General features: G+C 42.3%; 1 protein-coding gene across 2 annotated transcripts; it reads right to left on the reverse strand.

The window, feature by feature from the left end:
* Nucleotides 1–877: 877 nt before the first annotated feature.
* On the reverse strand, nucleotides 878–14,058 carry ZNF839 (zinc finger protein 839). 2 transcript variants are annotated; one of them, XM_030485031.1, is made up of 8 exons: nucleotides 13,334–14,058; nucleotides 11,481–12,410; nucleotides 9,197–9,448; nucleotides 8,334–8,426; nucleotides 7,827–7,979; nucleotides 5,998–6,138; nucleotides 4,840–4,975; nucleotides 878–2,260 (listed from the first exon to the last, which is right to left on the reverse strand). In XM_030485031.1, the coding sequence occupies exons 1-8, from the start codon at nucleotides 13,958–13,960 to the stop codon at nucleotides 1,281–1,283; spliced, it is 3,312 nt and encodes a 1,103-aa protein (XP_030340891.1). In that variant the 5' UTR covers nucleotides 13,961–14,058; the 3' UTR covers nucleotides 878–1,280. The 2 variants fall into 2 exon arrangements, with proteins under 2 accessions (XP_030340891.1, XP_030340892.1); XM_030485032.1 differs by having other exon boundaries at nucleotides 11,481–12,407; nucleotides 13,334–14,023.
* Nucleotides 14,059–14,211: the final 153 nt, after the last annotated feature.

Consider the following 14,211-nt stretch of genomic DNA (forward strand, 5'->3'; position numbering starts at 1 on the left):
GACTTCCTAAAAAATAGGGGGGAAAAAACAAAGCAAAACCTACACCATAAACCTAACCATGAGACAGGAGCTCACTAATATGTGATGACATCTTTCACATCCACACGTTAAAAGGCAGTGTTTTGGCTAATCAAATTAATCTTCTACTTAGGCAATCAAGAAAAACAAAACAACAAACCCCAAACTCAACTATGTTAAAAGATACTGGTCATGTAAGGCTGTTCATTTTCACCTGCTAAGTTTCTTGAAAGTAAAGACAGTGCCTTGGACAAGAAGCTGCTAGGAATTCTCCAGAAAAAATATCATCCAAGCAACATACTGAAAGTGTGACAGTAATACAAGGTAGATAGAAGTAGATAACTAGTTTGGTAAGTTTTCTGTCTGCATAGAGAAACAGGGATGATAATCAAGGACACCTTTTTATTATGATTAAGTATTACAAGGCAGTGTGGAGTTCTTGGGAAGGTCAAAGCTTAGAACTGATAAGGGATGCATCATCTGAAAGAAAGTGTGATACAAGTCTAACAAAAATAGACTGTCATAGACTAAAGAGAAAAACAGAATTTGGTATCTCAGTAAGGAAGATCAGATCACTACTTAGCACCTTCCTGTTTCTGTCTAAGCAGTTTTTAAAGGTGTAGCTGAACATTACACAAACATACTTAAATACATTCCCAACAGTTTTTGTTGGAGGTTATTTTTATCTCTCAGTGGATGCTTATTGAGGTAAGGATCAGCTAGGCTGTCACACTGTTCCCAGATTATATTTAAAACTGCCTATTTTTCCGGGCAGATTTACGCTCTTCAAGTCTAAAAGCTAGCTTGAATATTCATTAGCATTGACAAAGTGCTTTAACAAAGTGTTCTGTAAACTCAATGGCACAGAAAACGCCATGTTTTTAATATAGTTTTTATTTTACCCATACACAGCTTGCCAGTACACAGCACATCACTGCTGGACAGCAGTACAACTTCCTGCATTTTTAGATGGCTGGAGAGAAAAAGAATTATATAACAAAAGGGAACAGTGCAACAGTTTTAGGGTTGACAGATTTCCACTTTCCACCCACCCCCACCGTATAAAGCAAATAGAATGATGTTAATTCTAGAATTTTTGGTTGCAATGCTGCTAGATCCATATAAACATAAGTTATAAAAAGTACAGGGCATAGAAACAGTTTACAAATAAGTTAAATTTCAGTTATTTCAGTATTCACATTAGAAAAATATACATTTGATAGAGTCAGTCTTTTCCAGAAGAAAGCATATAGTTTTCTTATTTATGGCTCCAATTCACTTTGCGAGAGCAAAATCTCTTCACTTTGGCCATCTGCTTCCATTGCCAGTAGTGCTTCCACAGTTTCCAAAGGTATCCCCTCAGGCGTGCGGATATGCATTGTGGTACCATTGGAATCAGTTACAATAACGATGCCTTCTGCCTGAGACAGAACAGCAGTATCTGGGTGAGACAGGATAAGCCCATCTGAAGTCTGAATAAAAATCTGTTCGTGTCCCTGAGACAAAAAATCATGGCTCTCATCAGTAATCTCAAAGGCTACAGTTTCATCTACAGTAACTGTATTCTCCAGCTCATGTTGTTCCTCTCTCCCACAAGAAAAGTCATTCGCATTTTTAAGAGAGTTTTCATGGTTCACATGAGCAGACAGGGAGGTTTCCTGGACAGGGTTCTGGTGCAACTCAGTCTGAGCACTGTGTGGGTGGTTTATTGGCACAATGTTTGTTGAAAAAGCTTTTTCAAGTTCCTGCATCTCATCAGTCATATTTGCATTATGGAGTTGTTCAGAATGTTCTTTAATTGCAAGATTACCGTTTTCTTCTTGCAGTTTCTGGTATTTTTGATGGTGCCCATTTTCTTCACTCGTTGCTGTATTAGTGCTCTGACTGCCCATTGCATCCTCTGACACAGAGATGCAAAGTTGAGGAGCCAAGAGCCCACCGGCTGCATCCTCACACACAAAGTGCGCTTGGACTAATCCAGGTGAGCCATCTGCTTCAACTGGTAATACAACTTCAGCATGTAGCAGAGACGTGTCACCTGCCAGGTCTGGTTCCTGTTTCGCCATAGGTTGGGAATACTCTACCCTCATTTTCACAGTCTGGGAGAAGGTACCTGAATTTCCAGCATCGATTCTAACTCCTGAATCAGCAAGTGAATTTTGTTGCTCTGTGCTTCCAGTTGTGCAGCAAGTGATATGCCCATCTCCTGAAAGCAGGATTTCTCCATTTAATTGCTTAAAACCTGAAAGGGTGAAATAAATATAATTTTGTTGAGCAACCTAATATTGCATGTCCAAAAATTTATTTTTCAGCAGTAATTTTGGAGGAAAAGCTAGACTGCCTCCCTGCTTTCCTTCCCCCAGTTAGCAAACCTGAAGCACCTTGCAAGAGTTTCACAGCAATTTCCAATGAGAAAGCTTGTAGAAAAATCCTTAAGGAATTTCTGGATATTGAAATATTATTGAATATTTTATAGAATCATAGAATCATAGAATCGTAAGGGTTGGAAAGGACCTTAAGATCATCTAGTTCCAACCCCCCTGCCATGGGCAGGGACACCTTGCCCTAAACCATGTGGCTCAAGGCTCTGTCCAACCTGGCCTTGAACACTGCCAGGGATGAAGCATCCACAACCTCCCTGGGCAACCCATTCCAGTGCTTCACCACCCTCACTGTAAAGAACTTCTTCCTTATATCTAATCTAAACTTCCTCTGTTTAAGTTTGAACCCATTACCCCTTGTCCTACCACTACAGTCCCTAAGGAAGAGTCCCTCCCCAGCATCCTTGTAGACCCCCTTCAGATACTGGAAGGCTGCTATGAGGTCACCACGCAGCCTTCTCTTCTCCAGGCTGAACAGCCCCAACTTCCTCAGCCTGTCTTCATATGGGAGGTGCTCCAGCCCTCTTATCATCCTCGTGGCCCTCCTCTGGACTCGCTCCAACAGCTCCATGTCCTTTTTATGTTGAGGACACCAGAACTGTACGCAGTACTCCAAGTGGGGTCTCACAAGAGCAGAGTAGAGGGGCAGGATCACCTCCTTCGACCTGCTGGTCACGCTTCTTTTGATGCAGCCCAGGATACAGTTGGCTTTCTGGGCTGCAAGTGCACACTGCCGGCTCATGTTAAGCTTTTCGTCAACCAACACCCCCAAGTCCTTTTCTGCAGGGCTGCTCTGAATCTCTTCTCTGCCCAGCCTGTAGCAGTGCCTGGGGTTGCCCCGACCCAGGTGTAGGACCTTGCACTTGGCTTGGTTAAACTTCATAAGGTTGGCATCGGCCCACCTCACAAGCGTGTCAAGGTCCTTTCATAGCAAGGGACCTGACATCAGAAGCAGCATTTTTCAGTTAATCCTGAAAACTACCTGGGCTGAAAGTCAAACTCTGGCATACAGCTTAAAGACATCTATGACATTAAAAGATAAAGAATATTACCATTAGTAAATTGACAGAAACATTTAAATTCAATAAAATCTCTGTTGATAATCAAGCTCATCTTGGACTCAGACATGTCATCAAGTTACTACATATCTAATTATCTGTGCTGGCAGCCCTAGGAGCACTTTCATCCTGTGACAGAAAAGGTTAAAGCACTACAAAATTAGTGTGTTTTACCAGTTATTTGACCCGGACCAAGAGCCAGGTCACAAACAGTTGAACAATAACTACTAAGCTGCAGTAATAGGAGCTGTCAGTTTTTATAATTGACAATCAAAAGGAACCAGTAGGTTGTTTGGGGGCTTTTTTGTTGTTATGAAGGATATCACTGCACAACAAAGGAGGCCTCACACTGCAGAAGGGACCATTTTTAACTTCTTGTACTGTAGACTTGCAAAAAACCTTACTAGAAGGTGCAAGTGAAACCAAATTTAAAAAACCTCCTAGCCCAGAAGTAAATCATTAATACAATAAGAAATAAGTGTGGTCATTCAGAGAACCTTCCAGGGAAAGAAAAATAAACAGAGAGAAAAACAAAAACAACAGAAAGATGCTTTGCGGAGAGCAAAGCAAAGCATCCTACAGCAACACCAGAGAAAGGTCTTTACAAAGCAAGAGGACTGTACTGATAGACAGATCTTATTAGAGGTGGGCAAGGACTGGAATCTTTCACAACAGTGATCATAATGCCTCTGAATTACTGCACCACGTTTGCATCAAAGACCAGTGGAGTTTTAGAAGATTATAGGTGGGAACCCATCTTGCTTTCCTTTCTAATCCACTGTTACCCTGCCAATCTGAGGGGTGGGGGTGAATGAAGACAACAGAGGGATAAAAAGAAAGGCAACCACCCAAAAACTCTGGTGCAGAGTGGTGCCTAAATTCCAATCTCCTCATATCTCCCCTGGGATACAGGACAGCCTCCAGCTCTCCCCCTTCCCCAGGTTCCACAAAGCTCTGATGATTCTCCTGCTCCTGCAGCCTGCTGGGGCAAAGAGGAAGGACACACATGCTGCTTCCTCTTCCTCTGCTCTCCCACTCCTGGCACAAAGGTCATGCACCTTCCCTGCTATAAAGGATAGAGTGAATAGGGAGCATTCAGGAAGCACACAGTAGAGGACAGTACTATGCTCATAGTACTGCAGCAGTATTAATAACCAGATTATCATGCATTCAGAATTGAGCTACTGCTATGGTCTGCATCATCGGTTACTTTCCCCCACCCTGCCATGATGCCTTTCCATTTAAACAGCTGCTTTTGAAGGACCAGGGAAGCAAGTTAATAAATTAAACCTTAAGACAAAACCCACAGTAGCTTAAAGAATCACGAGATTTGTTCAGCTCCTCCACAAACAGAACGGCATTGGAAAATCTGAAGAGGTTACCATCTTTTTCAAACAGTGTACACAAATTCCCACTCTTTTCTTTCACTTCATCTTGACTGGCATAATCATTCACACTCTCCATTATGTCTTCTAACTTGGTCCTTTTGGCTGATGGCAACAGTTCCTCCCCTGAGCTCTGTCAATACAAGAGATAATTAACTGGCTGCCACCGTAACAGCTGACAATACTGGAAAAGACAACAAACTACCTGTGGGCACTTCAAGGCAGTGAACTGATACTCTCCTTGAAAACAGGACTTATACTAAAGGTCTTCCTAAAAGGTAAGGCTTTAAACACAGCCATCACGCTTTGCCAAAATGCCACCAATTACTTTTGATATTTGGTTGAAAATATGCCCTTGCCTCAACATTAAAGCATCTCTCTGAGCCTCTGTGGTTAGCTGTATGGCATGAAACCTCCAACTTGAATCAAGGGGCACACACAGTCTGCCCAATATTGTTTGGTTAATGAAGAAAACATGATCAGCTCTTTAACTACAGGCGGCAACTGAAAAAAGCACTATTCTTATTTATCCACAACCAGAAACAAGTCTGGATTAAATAAAAAGTAGAACTGTTATGGGGATGGACCAGAGAGATGTGACTTTCAAGAAGAGGAAACAGAGCTCCCTGCTACAGCTGTAAACAGACTAAATCTGGTCAGCTGCCTTGTTAGAAAGACAGGAACTGTTTTCATGCCTCTCTGACTACCACCAGTTAGCAGAGCAACCACTTCTCCAGCATCTGAGCCTGCTGTAGGTTGGCCTAGTTACACCAGCACAAATTATTACAATCTGGGGATCCTTCTCACTGTGCAGCCCCCATTTACTAGTGCCTCAAATATTCTTTCTTCCCTGTATCATGACATTACCTGTAAGCCTTTGAGATTCTGTCCTGAATGGTACCAAGTGTCTTCCCAAAGTACATCTTTAGTGTCTAGCTAAAGTGTTCATAGCATATGAACTAGCTATATATAGAGTATACAGCTAGTTCATATGCCTTGCTATGATACAACAGTAGAGAGTATTTCCAAACACCATGAAAAGCCTTAACACAAGTCAGATAATTATTCCTTACAAAATCATACTAGTATTATCTGTTTTAACAAGTGTTAATTTGTCTTAGTTTCATTGTTAATTTTCACAAAGGTATTCCATACCTCAGCTAACCGTTTTTGTCCCAGTATCTCCACAGGCACTTGCTCACTAACCGTTTTAATTATACATTGTGAACAAGAGTCTGCAGCTTGTGCCTTTTCTTCTCCAGCAAGTATTTCTGTAATTCCCAGGGATTCAGCAACCTTTACAGGAAAAAAAAAAAAGTTAGCTTCTCCAATCTCAATACATAAATGCTGAAATACAGATTCGTTTTCTTAAAACTGAGCTAGAACTACTGGCCTAGCCTGGCAATCCATTATCACAGCTCAATGAAGTATTTAGACTCCCATGTTTTCAATCAGCCTCCACATTAATAGAACATGACCTTCATTTGAAGGTGAATATTAAGAGGCAAATCAAAAGAATTAGGTGTACAATGGTTATATATAGAATCCAGAGACAGTTACCAAGAGCAGGTTTAATAAAAAACACTGTTGAGGCTCTACATAATTTGCAAAACATTTAGGTCTTCCTGTTTAAGAGTATCCCTAAGTCCCATCCCCACATTCCAATCCTGTGCTTCATCCTTATGTAGGTGTGCTACTACACAAAGTGTCAAGGCTGGGTTATTTTATTGGGTTGTTGTCTTGTTTGGGTTTTGGGGTTTTTTTGGTGTGTTTTTTTGGGGGGGGGTGGTGTTTTTTTTTTAGGAGCATAATTCTATATTAAGAGTGCACATTAATACTGAAGAGAAGCAAGAAAGAGGTTCCATTTTTGGACACCGCTATCAACAGCATCCCTTTACTTGGTGCAATTTCATTTCACCAGACGGAAACGTCAGTGTTACAGAATAGCCAAATGGGCACTCAGTAATTCTAGAAAATGTTTTAGGACATACAGTGAATGTCACCATTTATTCTGAAACATAAACATTAACCACTGCTAACAGTCCATACAGGACTTTGTTTTTTTTAAACCAGGATTATAAGAACCAAATTCTTATCTCCACCATCCCTACTCTGACTTTTCCGGTATGCTCCCCTCTCCTGGTAGTTGCATGTTCAGTGCTGATGTACCTTAATGAACACATCATTTAGAAGTTTTGTTGGTGGTATTACACAAAGCAGTGTCTTGCCACTGGAAACAGAGAAGGGAAAACCAAAAATATGTTAAGTACAAAGAGCTGTTTTATTCTAAGCAAGGGGAATATAAGATTGATAAGGATCCATAAGGATCCAGATACATAATGTGGATAAGATCCACATTAAAAAAGAACAGCAAAACAAAAAACAATCAGAAAACCAAACCTGCATTGTCTTTCTAGAGACAGCTGCATAAGCAATGAATCGAAGAATCACTGAAATAATAGTTTGCAGCTTTATTAATGTATTCGCTACCTTTCACATTTGTTACTACGGCTGTGAACTGCACAGATGCATTCAGTTTGTCCTCATTTTGCAATGAAACCACTTATCCTTTTAAATCAAGGCCACTCATTTTAAATATAAACCCTTCCTTCCTAGTCGAACATCAAGATGTACTTTTACTAGCAATTACTGCTGAGCACACCTTGCAGTAACATGCAGCTTCATACTACCCCAGATACGCAAGACAGGAAGCAGTGCTGCTAGATTTTTTTTTATCTGCTATCTAGTTGTATCTATTGCCATAAACTAGAACTGTAGTTTTTTATGGATTTCTTTTTTCTCTTCAGTTAGTTGTTGGATTTTTTACAATAATGTCTATTTTTGCTCATCAAACCCCATGTTTTCTTCAGCATGACAAAGCTTATCAGAGAAAAATAAAAGTGCAAAGCATCTAAAATAAAACAAAAGAAAACAAAACAAACAAACAAACAAAAAAATCACAGTTCCAAAGAGTGCTTTATTACCTTAGCATCTTTTATTTCAACAGGCTGCTGGCAACTCAGCAAATCTGAATTATTGAGGTGATCATAAGCCATTTTCTTTACCATATTATGCAAGTCTTCAAATTCCTTATACACATCTGGGAAGTAAGCTTTGGCTGGATACCCTTTTTCAACCTAGAAATAACAGGGGGAAAAAGGGTTTGTTTCCCCTCCCCCCATATTTTAAAACCAATGAAATTGAAGTATGCCAGTTTGTTTCGCTCAACGTTTTAAAATAGAAACATTCAAGTGAAAAGATTTTGGAGTATTAAAAAAAGCCACTGAACCAGTCAGCAAAAAGTGAGGCTTTCAATCAAGAGACCTACCAGAGCTTCGCCTGTGTAGACTGAAGTGATGTGTGGAACAATGCTAACTTAGGAAATTCAGATACATCTCTAAATGAATCTTTTTTATGTATACTAAAGGAAGTCTCCCTAAAATAATTTAACCAGTTTTACATTAAAAAAAAAAAAAAAAAAAACACCTCACCTTCATCAACAGAAATTCAAATACTGTAACAAGCTTCGTGAGACGTGGGAGAGCCAGCTCCATTAAGTCTTCATTATCGCACTGTTGTATTAACTGTCAAAAGCCAGAGTTTATTAAGAGCAGAGCAGCCTACAGAAGTTATGCATCCCACACTCAGAACATCAAATATCACTACTCTTTTTTTTTTAAGGCTACACTATGTGTTTAAGCAGCTTTGACAACAGATGCAAACATAACACCAAGAGATAAATCAGAAAACCTCAAAACAGTTTCTACCCTTATACAGACCAAACTCAGTCCCACAGATACTGCCAATTCGTAGAAAGAAGAGCAACATGGGTAGATCTAGTAGCCATAAAGGATCTTCCACAACACACAGGAAACAAACAAAAAAGTTATGTTAGCTGCACGGATTTTAATCCCCATTCCATCCTCCCCCAAGAGCTTCTTTATGTGTGTTTGGTTTGGGGTTTTTTTCTTTTCTTTTTTTTTTTTTGATGTTGCCCAACTTCAGTTGAGTTTATTTCTTTTTACTGTGTTGGAGGAGATACATAGTAATAGCTAATAACATCATTTCTCCAGAAAAACGATAGCGAGAATGTATCTACATGTCAAAAGCCCCTTTCCAGACCGAGTTCCCATTTTCCCTTTGCCCAGTGTTCTGCTAGAAGTATTTTTTCCTTAAAAGACAACTTAATGTTTCCTTAGGCCTTCATCTTGTCAGTACACAAGGATGTTAAAAAAAAAAAAAAAAAAGAAAAAAAAAATTAAACCCAATCTTTTGAAAATGATTCCTTGAAAATAAGTAAATAAAAAAAGAGAGGGGAAGATAGCTGTGAAGTAATTGCAGAAGAGAACCATACCTCTTTTAACCTAGCTTTTCTTCTGAATACATTGTGTTCTGCTGACACACTACTAAGTGACTTTGAAGGGGACTGACCAGGTCTGCTCAGCCTTCCAGAACACCTGGATCTTCCACCCATCTGTGGTCGACCACGTCTCTTTGGTCGTCTGGGTCTTCCAGGTACTTTTGGTGTTACAGGTCCCCGGTGTCCTGAACTGCTTTCATTTTGTTGTTCTGCCAACAAGGGTCTGCTTTCCGCAGACTTACAGGTCTTAATTAAAAGAAAAAGTATTTATTCACCCCTTTAAATGCTGTTTTGAGGAAGACAATTTCATAATTAAGTTCTTCATCTATGTAAACAATAAACAGTGTATTAAATAAAGGTGGGTACAAGCATAACCGCAAAGAAAGTTGTAGAATAAATTCAACATCCTAGTAAGATTGCTACTTTCACAACACACACATGCCATTATTCGCAAAGGTAGCATTTTTGATTTTGATACAGAGATTAAGAGAATGTAATGGAAGAGCTGGTTTATGCCCGTTAAATACATTTAGTATTTTTTAAAGTAAAGTATGTCCTCTTCAAAACAGAGGTTGTAGAAATAAATCTTAATTTGCAGTAAAATATACCCAAAGAAAAATTTGGGTTTTGTTGTAACTATGTCAAAGCATGGAGACTTGATGCGAAAGACAGAAACTCTGAACAGCAATGAACAGTGGCAAGCTTGGTAAGTAAAAATCAAAATGTATTGCAGTTTCCATGTTTTAAATTCCTAAATCTTCCCTAAGAACACTGCTAAGCAGCAGCTCCCGTTAGAAGACCACATGGCAAACTCTTAGTACATTTTCTATTTTTAAGTTATCATTGTGATTTCAGAGCAATTTTTTTTTACTGATCAAAGCAAAAATTTCTCACTGAACACATCCTGTCTTCCTTTTCAAGCCAGAATTTCTAAGAATGTCCCAGTATTTTTCTAAGAGAGGAGTTTAGAATAGTACTGAGGTACATCGGGCTTCTTTTCATAACCAGTACATTTTCATCCCCATGTTCAGTAACCAGTACATTTTCATCCCCATGTTCAGTAACTCCCTACTATCTAGTGGTTAGGAAAGCTCTAAAAAAGGCAAATTTATGTCAGTTCTATCCAGGGATTAAACTACTAAATTAGTTCTAAATATAACGTAAGACTAGATTGAGCATGGGGATCTTGATTGCCTTCCTGTCTGTATCAATGCACCTGCTTTAATAATCCTGCTAGTCTTTCTAGGAAGCACTTACCTAGCCCAAAACTAGACCAAATCAATGACTTAAAAGTGCAAATTTGCAGAATCCATATTTGCTAGTTAAAAGTAGCAGGTCCAATAGCAATCTAGCAGTCAGTAGTAGTATTATGTATGAGACTGACTGAAAGTTTTCTAAATTCCCATCATCCTGGGTAAAATGAAGTGCTACACAGGGAAGCAACAACTATGTAGAAATACAGAGAGTAGACTTCAGCATTCTGCCATTCCCTTTTTCCAAAGATGATAGAAGAGCATAGAGGACGGGGGAAGTTTGCTTGCTGCACTGGCATCTTAAACTGTAGATTTTCACATTCTGAGAACAACTTCTCATTTACAAACAAAAGTAACAAATTTCACACTGCCAAACGAGTATTTTTTCCCTAGACAGCACCTCTTATCAGTTCTCACTGCAAGATGTTGGTGTCATTTTAATATTGAGAGAAACTTTACTATGAAGCGACCAGTTTAAAACATCATAGGAAAAAAAAACCCTGTAGCTAAAGTAGCTTCCAACCCAGGGACTGAAGTTTCACCAAAGAGTTTGGTTAGCAGGGGTAGCTAAGCCACACTTTCAAACCCTGCTCTAGGAAAAACTGCAGTTCACTGCTAGATTCCAAATCAGAGATTTTTTTGGTAATGACATTCTCAGTAACCAAAACTGATAGCGCATATGATGCCCTGCTGTCATGCTAAAGGCTTTAACAACACAATATTCTTACCCAAATGCAGAGAAGAATGCTACTTATGCAATAAAGGTTGTCTCAAGCTGAAAACTGTATGTCAGAAAACCAGTAACAAATGAACACTCAGTAAACATTTTGTTTTCTGTGCCTGTGCAAGAATACTATTCCTGCAATACTGCAAGAAATAGTAATTTGATTTTTAAAGCACTTCAATAGGAAATGTGTTTAATTTGGTGTGTTGGTGGGTATTTCTGAGCAGTACAATACTATGCGGCTACAAAACTGCCATCCTACTTCCCCCAGAACTGACAGCTTTTTCAAGTAACACGTTACCTGTTCTCCAGCCTTTGAACCAACAGTTCCTTCCAGATTGGTAGCTAGTGCATTTTCATTATTTAAAGTGACAGTAACTGAATCCAAACGTGCTGGACTCATCATTTCCCCTCTTATTCCACAGTCATTGTCCACAAATATACTTCCATTAGGCTTATTTGAAGGTATTTTTTGAGGTGAAGACTCCAGCTGTCCATGGCCTGGGTTAAGTTTATAATGTCTTGTTAATCCTCCTTTTCCTATGTAGGATTTTTCACAAGTCTGACATTTAAACGTTTTGGGTTTCAGATTATAATTTGAAGAACCAAATAACGCATCTTTTCCCTTCACCTTTCCTTCTTCATCATCTTCTATACTCAGCTCAGAGTAGTCATCAGAATCAGACTGATGACCATCAGCCAAATCCTCCATTTTAATGAATTTATAATCTTTAGCCTTGTATTTGGGGGGCCGTGAAATCCGTCCGGAACGTGTTTTCACTTTCAGGGATTTTTTTAACTTGTCATCTTTTTGTTTTTTTTCAAGGCATGGTACCAGAGTGTTTGCTGAACTGCCTGACACCAGGTTAACATTTGGAGACCTTGCAGCTGATCCTGTGGCACGTGCAGCTTTCTGCCCATTTAGCATCCTAGATGTGGGAATCTTGTTGACAGACGCTGATCCGTGTGATGGTAAAGGTCTCTGCATAAGCAACTGAACTGGAGACTTGGAAGAGCTATGCAGGAATAGCTGCTGCTGCTCAGTTCCTGTAACAGGCTGTATCCTAATTATCTGGGGATTAATAATACCAAGTCCTGGCATGCTAGAATTTCTACCAACCGACTGACTCAGTGTTATAGTTTTGGGCTGGATTGGTGCCAATGATGGCATTGGCCTTTCAGTTTCCTTCATCTGTCCTGGTTGAACTTGGACACAAATGGCTTCCAGCTGCTTTTGTGGAAAAAAGGAAGAGTTGAGATTACACAAATACAGCATTTATAAAGAGACAATACTATCAAGGTGATACACACCTTACATGTACTTAAAGCAAAGGGCATGAAGAAAGCAATGCATATCATTAGTTTCCTATTTTAATGCATCAAAGCACAGATTTAACATCAAAGCACAGATTCCCTTCCTTCAAGCTACAGGCTTTCCTGCCCATTTACTGCTGTGACTGCCATTCAACTCAAGTATGTGAAGTTTGCTCTTAGGCCATGTCACAGCCTTGTTTCCTGCTGACAGGCCTGGTTTGGAACAGCAGAATCAGCACCATCACCTGGGCAGATTCATAACCTTCAGCAAACCAAACGGAGGATGCTACATGACACAGTCCCAATACCAGGTCCAGGACATACTGTAAGTGCTCAGTTCAAAAAAACTCTGTGATGATGATTAAGAGGGAATATGTGTTACTGATCATCTCCCTCATAGTCTCTCCTCCTCATTCAAATTTCTGCCTCAGTTTGAACCAATTGCTTGACAACCCCTGCACCCCAAAACGTGGGCTGAAAAGCCCAGGTACCGTCACCTTCCATTAGAGGAGGATGCATTCTCTACCTGTGCATCACCACTTAATCACTGTGAAGCTGCTCTTCTAACCTGTTTTAGCTGCACACGTAGTCAGATCGAAAGACTGACCACAGCAGCAAGTATCTACATTCAAACACGGATTTTTCTAAACCACATTGAAAGTTGTGTCTTCCAGCTGTGAGACTCCAGTATACACCCGAGGGCAGGTGTGACCGAGCAGGACGGAAAAAAAAACCCTAATTAAAACCACATTAACCTCCCCGCCCCGAGGCCTGCCCTCGGCAGCGGATTTCATCACCCCCCGGGCGCCGCAGGCTCCCTCCCTTTCCAGCCCCAGTTACCTTCTGCGGGAGGAGCCGGGCGGCGGCCACGGAACTGCCCTGCTGCAGGGCGACCTGCCTGGCCACGCTCTGCAGGTGCTGGGCGGCGTTGTGCATGATGCTGGCCAGCGGCGGCGGCGGCCCCGGGCAGGGCTCCGGCGGGGCAGCTGGCGGCGGCTTCTGCTGCTCCTGGGCCTTGCTCACCTGCTCGATGACCTGCTGGAGCTCCGCGGGGGCCAGCGGCGTGGCGGCGTGCCGAGGAGGCGGTGGCTCCGCCGTGCCCGGCCCCGGGCTCTCGGCGGCGGCCAGCAGCTGCTCCAGCAGCCGCTGCTGCTCCTCGGCGCTCAGCCCCGCGCCCTCCACCAGGCTCCCGTCCGCCTGCACGTACAGAACGGTGCCCGCCGCCGCCGACCCCGCTTCCAGGGCGGCCAAGCTCTGCACCAGCTCCTCCGCCACCGCCAGCAGCTCCGGGCCCTCCGCAGGGGGCGGCGGGTTGGCGGGCCCCACCGCGGCCCCGCCGTCCTCCTCCTCCTCCGCCTCCACGCTGAGGGGAGCCGCGCAGGCGGCGGCCGCCCCCCCGGGAGGCTTATCCTCAGCGGGAGGAGGGGGCGGCGGCGCCTCGGTGCCCCCCTCCTCAGGTGCCGCCATCTTGGCAGGCGTCAGCGGGCGGGAGCCGCATCGGCCCCCCGGGGAGGTCTCGGCGGCGCGGGGCGAAGCGCGGGGCACCGGTGGCACGCGCGCCAATGGCGCCCCTGGGGCGGGGCCGCCCGGCACCGACGGCGGCCTCTTGGGGGCAAAAACCTCCGTAGGTGCGGCGGGACCCCGGGGTGGTAAGAACTGGCTGGTGGCGCGGGCCGGGTTTCCTTCTAAAGACGAAGTCTGCACCCCGGGACTCGCTC

The sequence above is a fragment of the Strigops habroptila genome, chromosome 4, assembly GCF_004027225.2.
Source record: "Strigops habroptila isolate Jane chromosome 4, bStrHab1.2.pri, whole genome shotgun sequence".
In the NCBI taxonomy this organism is placed as follows: Eukaryota; Metazoa; Chordata; class Aves; order Psittaciformes; family Psittacidae; genus Strigops; species Strigops habroptila.

What these genes read in the sequence shown, in the direction of transcription:
- ZNF839 (XM_030485031.1), bottom strand. Translation starts at nt 13,960, where the DNA reads ATGGCGGCACCTGAGGAGGGGGGCACCGAGGCGCCGCCGCCCCCTCCT. An exon ending in GACAAAAACGGTTAGCTGAG is followed by an intron (nt 4,976 to 5,997) that starts GTATGGAATACC and finishes TTGTATTGACAG; the next exon opens with AGCTCAGGGGAGGAACTGTT. An exon ending in TACACTGTTTGAAAAAGATG is followed by an intron (nt 2,261 to 4,839) that starts GTAACCTCTTCA and finishes TCACCCTTTCAG; the next exon opens with GTTTTAAGCAATTAAATGGA.